Below are 13,613 nucleotides of genomic sequence, written 5' to 3'. Positions count from 1 at the left end.
GTGAGACTAGAACTAGGGGACATTGCCTCAAGATTCAGGGGAGAAGATTTAGGATGGAGATGAGGAGAAACTGTTTTTCCCAGGGAGTGGTGAATCTGTTTAATTCTCTGCCCAGGGAAGCAGTTGAGGCTTCTTCACTAAATATAGTTAAGTTGCAGTTGGATAGATTTTTACATAGTAGGGGAATTAAGGGTTATGGGGAAAAGGCAGATAGATGGTGCTGAGTTTATGGACAGAACAGCCATGATCTTATTGAATGGCGGGGGCCTGATGGCCTACTTCTGTTCCTATTTCTTATGTTCTTTTGTTCTTATGCCTGTAGTCTTGGGGAGAACATGTGAACTCTATACAAACGGCACCTGAGGTCAAATCTAGAACTTCCAGCTATGCCATTTTCTTTTTAAGTAATGATGAATCAAAGTATCACAAGGTTCTAATAAAAGATTTGTTTTTAAAAACAATCTTATAAGGCACTTGTAATGCTACTGTGACACGAATTTCCTTTGGGATCAATAAAATATCTATCTTGTAAGGCGATAGAAATGTGACCTAATATTGAGCTGCTTCAAGATCTGTGGAGAAAATTCAAAAAATGTTGTATTTTAGACAAATATTTGTGAAGTGGCTGAAGCTTGTAATTCAAAAAAAAATTAATATTGAGTCTGTCTTTGAAAATTTAAATTTAACAGGCTCTAAATTTTAACTTATTTGAGGGATAATCCAATGAAGTGCTTAAGTTAATGAAGGAAGACGACAAACCAGCTAGGGAAAATGGGTCTAATAGAATGTTGAACAAGGAGACAAAATTTTAAAGAGTTTAAATAAACCATTGATAATCAGTAAATAAGAGTGCTTAATGATACTGTACTGACATGAATTTTGGGTTGAAGTAGTTTGAGAGGCAGGGCCTGTTATTGCTGAAATGATCCTGATGTTTATTTTGTACAGTTTAATTTGTCAGTGGTTTTTAATCTGGCTTGATAGCTACAGCTGAGAGATTCTGATAAACCGTTGTACTTCAGTGTACAGCTAGACAGATTAAAATCTTAAACTTTCTTTCTGTTTTACAGACACCAGTGAGTGTTTAAAAGCCAGTGCAAAGTCATGTGGAGAATGTATACAAGCCGGTAGAAATTGTGGATGGTGCACCAAAGTTGTAAGTTTTACATTTTAAAAGTTTTTGAAGAAGTTATTGCATGACTTTTGATTTCCCTTGAGAGCAGGGAGAAAGCTGCAAATCATCCAGGCACAGGGTATTTACAGTTGGGTAGTAGTCACACACAGCTAAACTTTCTCAAATCAATTGTTCAAGTGTAGGCAGCTTGGTTATGGACTTGTCTCCTAAAATAAACACTTATTTTTATTACTACTTTATTAGTAAGCACATCAGTGTGCTTACTAATTCAACTTTAAAATCAACTATAGAAATTTTGAATATCCTGTAATCTTCCACTGGAATTAATAAGTTGAGAGTATTCTTAATTAATCTTGGTTTGATTAAGTTATGATTAAATAGGAAAATTTGTCCAAGTTACTCGATCCTTCAGGGTCTTTTTATTACCACAACAGAAGGTGTCTTGTAGGAATGGCTTATTTAAAAGAATTTTGATAATGGCAAAGTTTTAAAAATATATATTCTAAGGGTAGATGAAGTCAAACACAATAGCTTTCGGACGGCTACCTACAGCTGTACTGAATGGGAAAAAATTGTGAAATCCATAAAGGTATAAGCAAGGGAAAAATGTATAGCAGGAAAAGTGATGAAAACATTCGGGTCACATAGCATTTGCAGAACAAGAAACAGTAATGTTTCAGGACAAAGCAATTTCATTAGAAGTGAGATAAATTAGTTTTAAGTTGCAGGGAAAGGTGAGTATAGAGAAAGTTGTAATAGGGCAGATAACAGGAGAGGTGTAATGGCAGATGTGATTGCTCCGAGAGGGTGCCAAAGCTTGCTTCATAAAACGGCAGGTTTGGAGAGGTGAAGACAGGAGATGGAAAAAAAAACACTAATTTCCAAAGGAGCAAGAGTTTGTTCTAAGGAAATGTATAGAAGAAGACCTAAGTATTAGAAACAGTTGGAAGGTATAACAAATATCAAATGAAGTTTAGGATTTCAAAAAAATGCTGTAATTAGCTGACGAAATAGAGCACAAAAGGACTAAAACAAAATGGGTCTGATCCAAATATTTTTCAGTCTGACATGCATAAATTTTGGAAGAAGCTATGTTGTCTGCTGTAAGCTACATTTGATTACATGTGTGTAAGCTTCTGAAACTAATTCCAGAGAATAAAAGTACTGAAAGTGTTATAGCGAGGCACGTATCTGTGACACAATGAGCCTATCATAACTTGTGCTAATTGTAAGCACAAATCTCTCCAAATATTAAATTCACCTAGCGCAGCAAACAAAACTTTTTTTTCAATGTCCAGACAATTATTTGTATATCAAGGTCCTATTTGCAATTCATGCATCACTCTGGCAGTTGTGAAGAGCTATCCTTTTGAATGTTAGGTAGCTTAAATACACAGCCATAGTCAGTTATATTGCTTGGAAATGTACAGTATTTTGACCTGACTCATCAATGCTGACCAAGATGAGATTGTCCTATCTACATACATTTGACCCATATCTCTAAACCATTCCCATCTATGAGCCTAGCCAACTGTCTTTTAAACATTTGTAATTGCACCAGCCTCTTTCGATGGCATCTCATTTCATGTACCCACAATCCTTGGTGTGGGGGGAGTCCTGTCCTTCAGCTCCCATATAAATCTTTCCCCTCACCTTAAAAACTATGCCCTCTAGTTTTAGACTCCCCTGGCCTTGGAAAAAGGTTGTGTTTATCCACCTTGTCTATGTCCTTCATGTTGGTCACACCTCAGCTTCCTTCTCTACAGGCTAAGTAATCCCAGCCTATCCAGTCTCTCCTTGTAACTGAAACCTCTGGTTTTGGCATATTGAAATTTCTCATTTGTCTTCTAAGATATGAACCTGACACGTGAAATATTATGAATGGTTTTAAAATAAATTTGAGTGGTTGCTTCCATCTGATGATTTGAAAGAGTGAAATAGGCCCGGTTGGAAAAATTTAATAATGCTTGGATAAATCTTACATTAAAAGTATGGCAGAAGGTGGTTAATTCATGTGGAATTAATAACATGTTAAAACTCTTTAGATGGTGTGCATATGATACCGAATTTCTTCCCAACAGAGGAGATAAAAGATTTGAGCTATGGATAAAGAAAGGTCTTACAACCTACCTCTCATTTATAGATAAAAGAGTATTACAAAGTTTCCAAATCCTGCAGGACAAAAATGGCCTAGAACATAATGACTTTTTTAGGTACCTTCAAATACGAAACTATGTTAACCAGAGTTGTAGATATACAGACCTATCAACAGTAGAATTAGAATTTTTCAAGATTCTGAATTCGGCTTGCAGTTCAATACCTAGTAAATCAGTTTCTCGCCTATATAATGCACTCTCCCATGCTAAAAATGTAAATACACTGTATATTAAAGAGAAGTGGGAGAAAGAAGCGGGGTTGGTACTTTCGGAGGAGGCTTGGGGGAAAATCTGCAGCTTTCAATGGTCCTCGACTAATTCTTTGACTTGGAGAGAACATTGTTGAAAAAACATTATAAGATACTTCAAGACCCCATATCAGGAAAAATATAAAGATACAAATGTGATGTGTTGGAGAAGGTGCGGCTCCAAGGAGGCAAATCATTTTCATATTTTCTGGGATTGCCCTAAATTAAGTCTATTTTGGGAAGGTATTCATAGAACATTAGTTAAGGTACTTAGGTCCCAGATACCTCTGAACTTTGAGATGCTCTATTTGGGGCATGTATTGTTCCTTGAACAGAAGGAAGATATAAAGTTGCTGCAGGCCCTCTTAGCGGCAAGTAAGAAATCAATCACTAGAAAATGGCTAAATCCAATACCACCTACATTAGAAGATTGGTACGAAATTATCTTGGAAATATTTAAAATGGAAAAGTTGACTTACTCCCTGAGAACTCAAAAAGAAACATTTTATCAAATCTGGAATGAATGGATTGAATATATAACCCCAATGCGAGCAGACTTTAGATGACTCTCCTAATGATTTATATTGCTCTTCTCATCAACACAGTAATATTGCTAACGTAAGCACCCCTAGTCTAAATGTTTGTTTTTTTTTGGAAAATAGAGAATTAACACAAGTAAAGGGAAAGATTTGGGAAAGGGATAAAAAAAAATGAAAAAATTAAGTAAATAAGTACATAGGGATTGGATAATTATGTCTGCCGGCAGGAACAAGCACGAACAAATTGGGATATAAACACCTACAATGGTTGGTATATAGGCTTGTATGCAACATTTTGGACCAGTGGAAATGGTCCAGAAGGGTTGTATGGAAACTATTATTACCATTTTTCTTAACAACTAATTTCATTACTTAGCCTAATAAGGTTAGATTTACCAAAGTACATAATTATCTATTTAAATGTTTATTTTCCTTTTATATCATCTCAATGTGTACTTAAGAATGTATAAATAATTGTAGTTTTATACATATAAAAAAATGGAAAAGGTTATATGTGTGAAAAAAGTACATGATAATTGTGAATTCCTTATCCAAATAAAAATAAACTTTTAAAAAAAAGGAAGAGTGAAATAGAAAGTTGTAGGTAATTTTCACCTGTTCAGTGGACATGGGATGCTTCGCAGAGAATACTATAACTCATTGGATAAGAAAAGAAAGACGATGAAGAAAATGAAACAGGATCTCCCATATGTCAGCTGGTGTGCAATTCCAACCAAAAATAGGATTGCCTGAACTCTGACCATGTAATATTAAGTCAGATTATTATTCGGTTTTGGAATATCTGAGCCAAAATTCAGTCAAGGAGAAATCTAAACTCGTGCCTCTTTATGAACATGAGAAAGTCTGCAGGTGCTTGAACTCCAAAGCAATACACACAAAATGCTGGAGAAACCTAGCAGATCAGGCAGCAATGAATAAACAGTTGACGTTTTGGACCAAGGCCCTTCTTCAGGACTGGAAAGGAAGGGGGAAGATGCTAGAGTTAAAAGGTGGGGTGGGGAGGAAAGATAAAGGGTTGGAGAGGAAGGAATCTGATAGGAAAGGAGGAGGGACACAGTGGAAGGTGATAGGCAACTCGAAAGAGATAAAAGGTCAGAGAGGGGAATAGAAGAAGAGGAGAGGAAAAGAGAAATATTTTTAAATTGGAAGTAGAAATCTATATTCATGACATCAGGTTAGAGGCTACCCAGACAGGATATAAGGTGTTGCTCCTTCATACTGAGTGATGAGGCCATGAACCAAAATGTCGGAGCTGAAATGGGAATTGGAATTAAAATGTTTGGCCATCAGGAAGTTCTGCATTTTGGTGGAAGGAGCAGGGAGTGCTCTGTGAAGTGATCCCTTAATTTACAGTGGGCCTTATTAATCTAGAGGAGGCATATCAGGAGCACTGGACACTAGCAGGTTTTCTGGTGAAGAGGGTCCTGACTAGAGGTGAGGGAGGAGGCAAATGGGCAGGTGGGGCAGGTGTAGCACATAGACTGCCTGCAGGGATAGGTTCTAGGAGGGAGATTAGTGGGGAGGGACAAATGGACAAAGGAATCACGGAGGGAGTGATCCTTGCAGAAAGTGGGTTGGGGGGAGGGGGAAATAAGATGTGTTTGATGGTAGGATCCCTTTGGAAATGGCAGAAGTTGTGGAGGGTGATATGTTGGATCGTGGGCTTGTAGGTAAGGATGAGGAACTCTCACTGTTGAGGTGGCGGGAAGATGGGGTGAGCGTGGATATTCTGGAAATGGAGGCGATGCAGGTGAGGGCAGCATCAATGGTGGAGGAAAAGAAGCCCTATTTGAAGAAGGAGGACATCTCTGCCGTTTTTTTGGTACTGAGAAAGGGGAATAGCATTTTTACAGAAATCCGGTAGGAGGAGGTATAGTCAAGATAACTGAGGAAATCAGTTGGCTTATAAAAGATGTCTGTCGACAGTTTGTCTTCAGAGATGGAAAGGGAGATCAAGAAAGGGAAGGGCAGAGTCAGAGGTGGACTAAGTGATTTTAAGGGCAGGGTGGAAGTTAAAGTTGATGAAATTGAGTTCTGCATGGGTGCATGAAATGCAGTCATCGATGTAGCCGAGCAAGAGTTGGGGAACGTTACCGGGGAAGGCTTGGAGCATGGACTGTTCTACATCGCCAGTGAAGAGGCTGGGGTAATTTAAATGTCTAGTGTAGAAATGCAGTGCTTATAGCTGCTGCAGTTTTTCTGCTGGAGGACAAATTGTAGGATAGAATGTAGAAAATGTGAAGAGGCATGAGTAGCTGGCATCTCAGTGAGACAGAAACTTAGTCAGAAGCTTGGCTAAATGTGTGTCAATCTGGATAAGAAAATGTGCCTTGAAGTTTCAGCAATGCATGTTGTTGAAGCAAGATAATAGAATCAAATATTATGAATGCTTTATCAAATAAGGTCAAAGTCTACAGGTGTTTAAATTCTCTTAAGGCATAATCTGCATCTCAAGGATTTGAATTTTTGTTTTGTAGGATTTCTTACAAGAGGGGGAACCAAACTCTGCACGCTGTGATGATATTAAATCTTTAAAAAGTAAAGGATGTTCGGAGGATGAGATTGAAAATCCCAAAGGTTCACAACAAATAGACGCAAATAAAGAACTTACTGGTCGCACAAGCGGTACAAAAGTAGAGGTGAAAGACATTACACAGATTCGACCACAGAAGCTAACTCTGAAATTGCGATCAGGTATTTCTATAAGAAATACATAAAATAATAATTGCTATAAATTAGAAAATGTTTCAAATTCAATAAAAATGGCTGCAGGTGATAGTCACTGTTCCATTCAGGTATACATCCAAGACACATTATCTTGGGATGCAAAGTGATGAGCATATTGGGATTTATTGGACTTTGAAATGGTTTTATCCCAGCAGAGAATTCATCACTATCAAGAATACAGTTAGCATAATGCTACATTGTGCAGCCCTGCCACTGGACTATTTATTGTCAAACAGACTGGCTTACGGATCTGAGAAATGTAACTACAGCAAATATCTCAATATATGGTAGTATTGTCCACATTTTGTAGAACTTAATTTTCAAAGCATCCTAACTTGTTAAAGTTACAGTCCAGCTTTGTGGCTGATGCTCCAGTGTGCCCAGCTCTTCTTTGAAGACTTCACTGCTTTATTTATGATGAGCAAGAGACTTTTCCCTTACACTGCATCACAGTGTGTAGATTAGCTTTTTTTGGTTACATCATTGTCTGGTATGCAGGGGCCATTGTACAGAATTGCAGACTCAGCCAACTTCATCAGGGGCAGTAGCCTCCCCTGCATCGAGGATATCACTAAAAGGCAGCGTCCACTATTAAGAACCTCCGTCACTCAAGACATGACCTCTTCTCATTGCTACCATCAAGGAGCTGATAGAGAAATATGAAGGCACACACTCGACATTTTAGGAACAGTTTCTTCCCCTCTGCCATCATATTTCTGAATGAACATTGAATCTTCACTTTTTTTTAATATCCTGCAGCCATCAAACATTTGCATTTCTAACCCTATCATTTACAAGCAAGTCATCAACGAGACAGCAAAAGGTAACTGGGCTTCGGACACTGTCCTAGCAAGCTTCTACTTTATGTCTTGGGATGACTGTTGGAAGTTAATTGTAACCATTTCATTTATTCATTTGTGACTCCAATCATTTTTGAAGCCCATTGACTTTATTTTTGCCAGGCCTCTTCGATTAAGTCATATGTAGCTTGCTTCCCTCACTTCCTCATTTTTGGAATTCAGCATTTGGTCCATATTTAGGCCAAGCAAGTTATGAGAGTGTGCCTCTTAAAACAAGCATAGGCAAGCTTCTGTTTGAATAGTTTCATAAAATGACTCTCCAGCAGGCAAAATCTTGTTTTAAGATTGTATTCCAAAGATGGTATGCATTCCATCTGCATTTTCAATTAGATTGTGCTGAATTTCTGTTATAGGACTTCATAGCATTACCTTTTACTGTTTCACATTGAAAATAAGGTTGTGGTAGTAGCTCAGCCTTTTAAGTACCTAGGCAATAATATATCCATTTCTGTTTTCCAAATTGAATCAAAGGCCTTTATTGTTGAATTGCAATGATAGTTGTGTATGTCATAGTCTCTTCTTGTTCTATAGATAACGTTTGTCTGGAGTGAACTTCTATCTATGTCACGATGACTCCAATTCTCATATGCCTTTTCTACCTTGGCTTGCCTCCACTTATTGTTATTCTGATGTTCCTAATGTTTTAGTCTTTATGTCAAGGTTAACTTTGTAGAAATTTGTTAGATGCTGTTACCTATGGTCCAAGAATAAAAATGCATTTCAAAATTGGGCTTAATACAAAGGTGTAACTAACTTGAGATGAAATGCTAATTTATATGACAAATTTCACATGTACAGTTTTCAAAGGATAAAGACATTCTGATATCCTGTCATATGCTGTTGATATGATATGAAACAAATTAATTGTGAATTTGAATTTCATATGTCCATTTCTGACACTGGAATTCCTTAATTTTATTTCAGGAGAGCCCCAGACCTTCTCGCTGTATTTTAAAAGAGCAGATGATTATCCTATTGATCTCTATTATCTTATGGACCTCTCTTTTTCCATGAAGGATGACTTGGAAAAGGTTAAAAAGTTAGGAACAGAATTGAAAAATGAAATGCAGAAGATAACTTCTGATTTCAAAATTGGTAAGGATGATCAGTCTTTATTTTCAGAGCCGTACTCTTTCCTTCTGCCTTACAATGCTTCATCTTGTATTAAACCTGTTCTCATTTAGGGTTTGGGTCCTTTGTGGATAAGACTGTGATGCCATACATTAGCACAACCCCAGCCAAACGAAAAAATCCTTGTCCAGGTGCTGATGTATGCACAAGTCCATTTAGCTTCAAAAATGTGCTACCATTGACAGAAGATGGATCAAAGTTCAATGAACTTGTAAGCAACCAGACTGTTTCTGGAAATCTGGACTCTCCAGAAGGTGGTTTTGATGCCATTATGCAGGTTGCTGTTTGTGGGGTAAGTGATAATAACTGTCCCTGATTATTATAAAGTAATATTTTGTGTTATGGATTGCTTCATTTTTATCGAGTTATATGATATATCTTTATTTTCAGTTTTCTTTATAAAGATAATCACTATTTGGCATACTTCAACAGATCTCCCTTTGACTCCTGCTTGTCATAGAACTTCACCAACATTTCCAAGTAGTTTTCTCCTTTGTTTAGTGTACTCGTTACTTTCTCCTGTAATCTTCCTTTTCTTCCATCCTCTGTGCCTCAAATAAACCAAATAGAATTGTAAAAATTATAGGAATTCAGGACTTCATTTTTATTTTCTTTGCAGGACAAGATTGGTTGGCGAAATGTTACTCGATTGCTGGTATTTTCTACAGATGCAGGATTTCACTTTGCTGGAGATGGTAAACTGGGTGGCATTGTTCTACCAAATGACGGGAAATGTCATCTCAATACTGAAGGTCTCTACACCATGAGTGATTACTATGTAAGTTTGTTTTTTGATCCTGGAACTTGTGAATCATAGATCGATATACGAATAGGCCCTTTTATCTGCGATGTTATGTCAAACTAATTAAACTAGAAGTTAAATGCCTTAACTAAACAAAGCCCTTTCTGACTATACAATATCTGTATCCCTTCATTCTCTGAAATATTCATGTCCCTATTGAGGAGCCTCTTAAATGTCTCTATAGTATTTGCCTCCACTACCACACTTGGCAGTGCATTCCAAGCACACACCACTTTTTTAAAACCAAGACATTCATTAGACTTTGTCACCCTGGTGCGGGGGCGGGGGGGGGGGGCGGCGGCGGTGGTGGTGGTTACAGATAACATGCACAGAATAAAAAATGCTGGAGGAAATCAAATGCCAACTTGTCTCCTTATACCTCTCATAATCTTCAGCTTCTGCCACTCCAGGGAAGAGGGTCCCAATTTGCCCAACCTCTCCTTAAAGAACTTGCCCTCTAAGCCAAGCAGAATCCTGGTAAGCCTCTTCGGCATCCTTCCCAAAACCTTCACATCCTTTCTCTGATGGGATGTCCAGAAATGAATGCAATACTCCAGATGCAGATTAACCAGAGTTTTATAATGCTGCATCATACCTCCTGGCTGTTTAACTCAGTGCCTCAATAAGTAAAGGTAAGCCTGCCATATGCTATCAACTTGTGCAGTCATCACAGTTGTCTGTCCCTTTATATTTGATTTCCCAAAGTGCAACACCTCACCAGCGGCCTGTTTAAATCCCTCTTGCTACTTCTCTGCCCATATCTGGAACTGTTCTGTATCTGTTGACAGTCTTCTACATGATCCATAACGCCACCAATCTTTGTATTGATCATTGTAATGTTTGAAAGACATGAAGATTTATCTACCTTGTTTACAGATTATTCTTTCTTTTTAAAAAAAAAAGTGTCACTCTTCAAGTAAATCTGATTTACATTTTTGTGTGCAGGATTATCCATCCATTGCTCATTTGGTACAGAAACTTAGTGAAAATAATATTCAGCCTATTTTTGCTGTTACTGATGATTTCAAGGGTGTATACGAGGTAAGTGCTTCCAAATATATTTTTCAGCTACAGTATTTTTTATGCATTCATACAAAATAATTCTTTGAGTATGATGTGAAAATACTCTTGCATCCTTTTCATCATTATCATTTAATCACAGGGAAAAATTGATAATCGAGCGTGATGCTTTAATAAATAATATAATAAATAATAAATAAATAATATTTCCCCCTCAAAAGTATAATTATAGAAGAAATATTTCGCATTTTTTAGTGACTTGCCACTTTTAATCATATTAAAACAATATACAACTTGGTGTGTGATCCTCTCATATCCCTTTTGCCAATCAACTGTCCAGCTCTTGGCTCCATCCCTTCCCCTCCTGTCTTCTCCTATCATTTCGGATCTCCCCCTCCCCCTCCCACTTCCAAATCTCTTACTAGCTCTTCTTTCAGTTAGTCCTGACGAAGGGTCTCGGCCTGAAACGTCGACTGTACCTCTTCCTAGAGATGCTGCTGGCAATTTTTATGTGTGTTGCGTGGTACTTTAGGCAGTTTTCGTGGATCTATTAATTACCAGTGAGATCTGTGATGGCCATTTTGAAAGGTTGATGCTGGAATATTGGTTTGGACATACACCCATAGGTATTTTTCAGTCATTCGTGCTGCTGTAACATGCAGACAAAACCACTTATAGTTTCTTTTATCAAAAAAGGAATGAAGTTGTAGTTGTCAGAATATAGCAACAGTAACCCCTTCTGCCATTTAATCCAGTCAAGTCTGAGTTGTACCTCAGTTCCATGTACCCATCTTCACTCTATACCTCTTTTTTTTTTATATATAATTTTTATTAAATTTTCAAAAAGAATACATGAAAAGATAAAATCTACCCCCCCTCCCCTTAACCCTCCCCCCCCATATATAGTCCTACCTAAAAGAAAAAAAAAAAGCCGTCTGGATATTGGAAGGTTTCCACACGCTCCATGGGATTCAAAATAAATTTGGTATAATTATTCGTTACTTTCCCCAAGTAACCAAATTCTTTGTCGGAGCACTTAGATATGACATCCTATCTTTTGTAAATAAGGGCTCCAAATATTCAAGAATGTTACATAATTATCTCTTAAATTATAAGTAATTTTTTCAAGTGGAATAGAGCTAGCCATTTCATTATTCCAACGATCCATACTTAAATATGAATCAGATTTCCAAGTAACTGCTATAGTCTTAGCTACTGCCAATGCAATTTTTATAAACTCTTTCTGATATTTATTCAATTTCTATACCTCTTTTAACAAACAAAAATATCCTTGATCCTTTGAATTGTATCAATATTTTGAGAGTGCAGCATATTTTCATTATCCTTCATGTGGAGAAAGTGGCTTTTGGTTTCTTTGCTAAATGGTCCAACTCCAATTTTCAAATGATTTTCTGTCAGAGAAAATAGTTTCTTTACCCTTACTATTTTCAGATCTATGTATCATTTAAATCAGCTAAAATCAGTATGGGAATGGAGCTAGTCTTCAAAATGAATCTGTTAAATCTACAGCATCTGTTACTCAGAGCTAATGTTGCAGATTATACACACATTTATGCGTGCTGGGAGATTGAACTCAGTCATTGTTGACTCATTTACCCAAGCACAGATGGGGTCAGTCTTGCAGTCAAAATCCCCAAGGCCAATATTCTTTATTAACTGATCCCTATTGCAACAGTAATGAAGGTTTGACACAAGATTCTGGAAACTGCAGATGCTGGAAATCTGAAGTAAAACATAATATTGAAACACTCAGCAGGTCAGGCAGTAACTGTGAAAAGAATCAGTCAGTGTTAATATTTCAGACTGAATAACCCCTATCAAAATTGAACATCTGGAAATCAGGAGAGGCATTTTACTGCACAGGCAGAAATCAAACCATATTATGTCACCTCAGCCTTTAGCTGATTGAAGAAAAGGAAAGTTGAAGTTTAGGAGCTCTGAGTTAGGCGAAACTCATGGTCTATCAGATTGCCTAAACATGAATTACCTACAGCAAAGACCTCAAGACTATAGAAAAATACCACCAATGTCATCTCCACAACATCCTCCCAGTTCTCTGAACAATAAGTTAACCTATGTTATTTTCCTCTCCAACCCAACATCCTCAATAATGATGCCTTACTTAAGAGTAAGTCAAGTTAGGTAGGCCTCATCATTCTCATACATGGCAACGGTTTTCTGAAATGGGCATTATATTCCAGGGTGTGTAGGGGAAGTAATTATCAAATGGACTGAAGAAAATATTCAAGGATATGCTTAAAGTTACCTTGGAAAAAATATGGTATTTTGGCTGACTCTTCGAGAATTTTAGTTCTCAAGTGGTGGAGGACCATCACAATGAAATGAAAACCTTGTGTCCATAATCAGGAACACGTAGAAGGCCAATGTAAATACCTAATGTGCCTTATGCCCCACCTATAGTGTCTACCATACCAGCATTGGTATCTGACCACCTCAGAACCCACAGTGTAAAAGAAATTCAACATTGATCTTGGGGTTACTGCATGAAAAGAGACTACATTTTAAAGCAGATCTAAGAAAGATGCAGTGTAAAGTAACTTGTCAGCAGTGGCAGAATTGTGATCATCTTGGAAAAAAGGTGGATTAATATATGAAAAGTTAACAGTAAACATGGAAATGAAATGAGCACTTATTTCCAATGTAGAGCAAGTATAATGAGTCAAAAACATGGAACTGCAAATGGAGCCCCAGCTATTAATTGGTTAACAAGTTAACCAGATAGATAGACATGTCAAAGGAAAGAGTTGGCCGATGCACTTAAAGAGCAAAAAAAAGTCAAATTATTGGAACTAAAGCTTGATAAAATTGAAATATTTGAAATCACAAGAAGATAAAGTTAGTGTAAACAATAAAGCTAGTGGAAACAACATTACACTACTGCTGAAATACTAATGTGATGTGGTCTTTAGCTACAGCTATGTTCTGTTATGAA

The 13,613-nt window shown here is 37.2% G+C and overlaps 1 protein-coding gene across 3 annotated transcripts in view; it reads left to right on the top strand.

Annotated features, from left to right (window-relative positions):
- Positions 1-13,613, top strand: part of LOC134344475 (integrin beta-1-A-like) — an 82,886-nt gene that overhangs the window by 52,014 nt on the left and 17,259 nt on the right. For all 3 annotated transcript variants that reach the window (XM_063044346.1, XM_063044349.1, XM_063044347.1), the window contains exons 3-8: positions 1,071-1,156; positions 6,577-6,793; positions 8,611-8,781; positions 8,871-9,109; positions 9,437-9,595; positions 10,565-10,660. In XM_063044346.1, coding sequence (XP_062900416.1) covers positions 1,071-1,156; positions 6,577-6,793; positions 8,611-8,781; positions 8,871-9,109; positions 9,437-9,595; positions 10,565-10,660 — 968 coding nt within the window. The remainder of the gene's footprint in view (positions 1-1,070; positions 1,157-6,576; positions 6,794-8,610; positions 8,782-8,870; positions 9,110-9,436; positions 9,596-10,564; positions 10,661-13,613) is intronic.

Source organism: Mobula hypostoma, chromosome 3 (assembly GCF_963921235.1).
Source record: "Mobula hypostoma chromosome 3, sMobHyp1.1, whole genome shotgun sequence".
Taxonomy (NCBI): domain Eukaryota; kingdom Metazoa; phylum Chordata; class Chondrichthyes; order Myliobatiformes; family Myliobatidae; genus Mobula; species Mobula hypostoma.
Note: the sequence above shows the minus strand (reverse complement) of the source record. Positions and strands in the feature narration are given on the sequence as shown.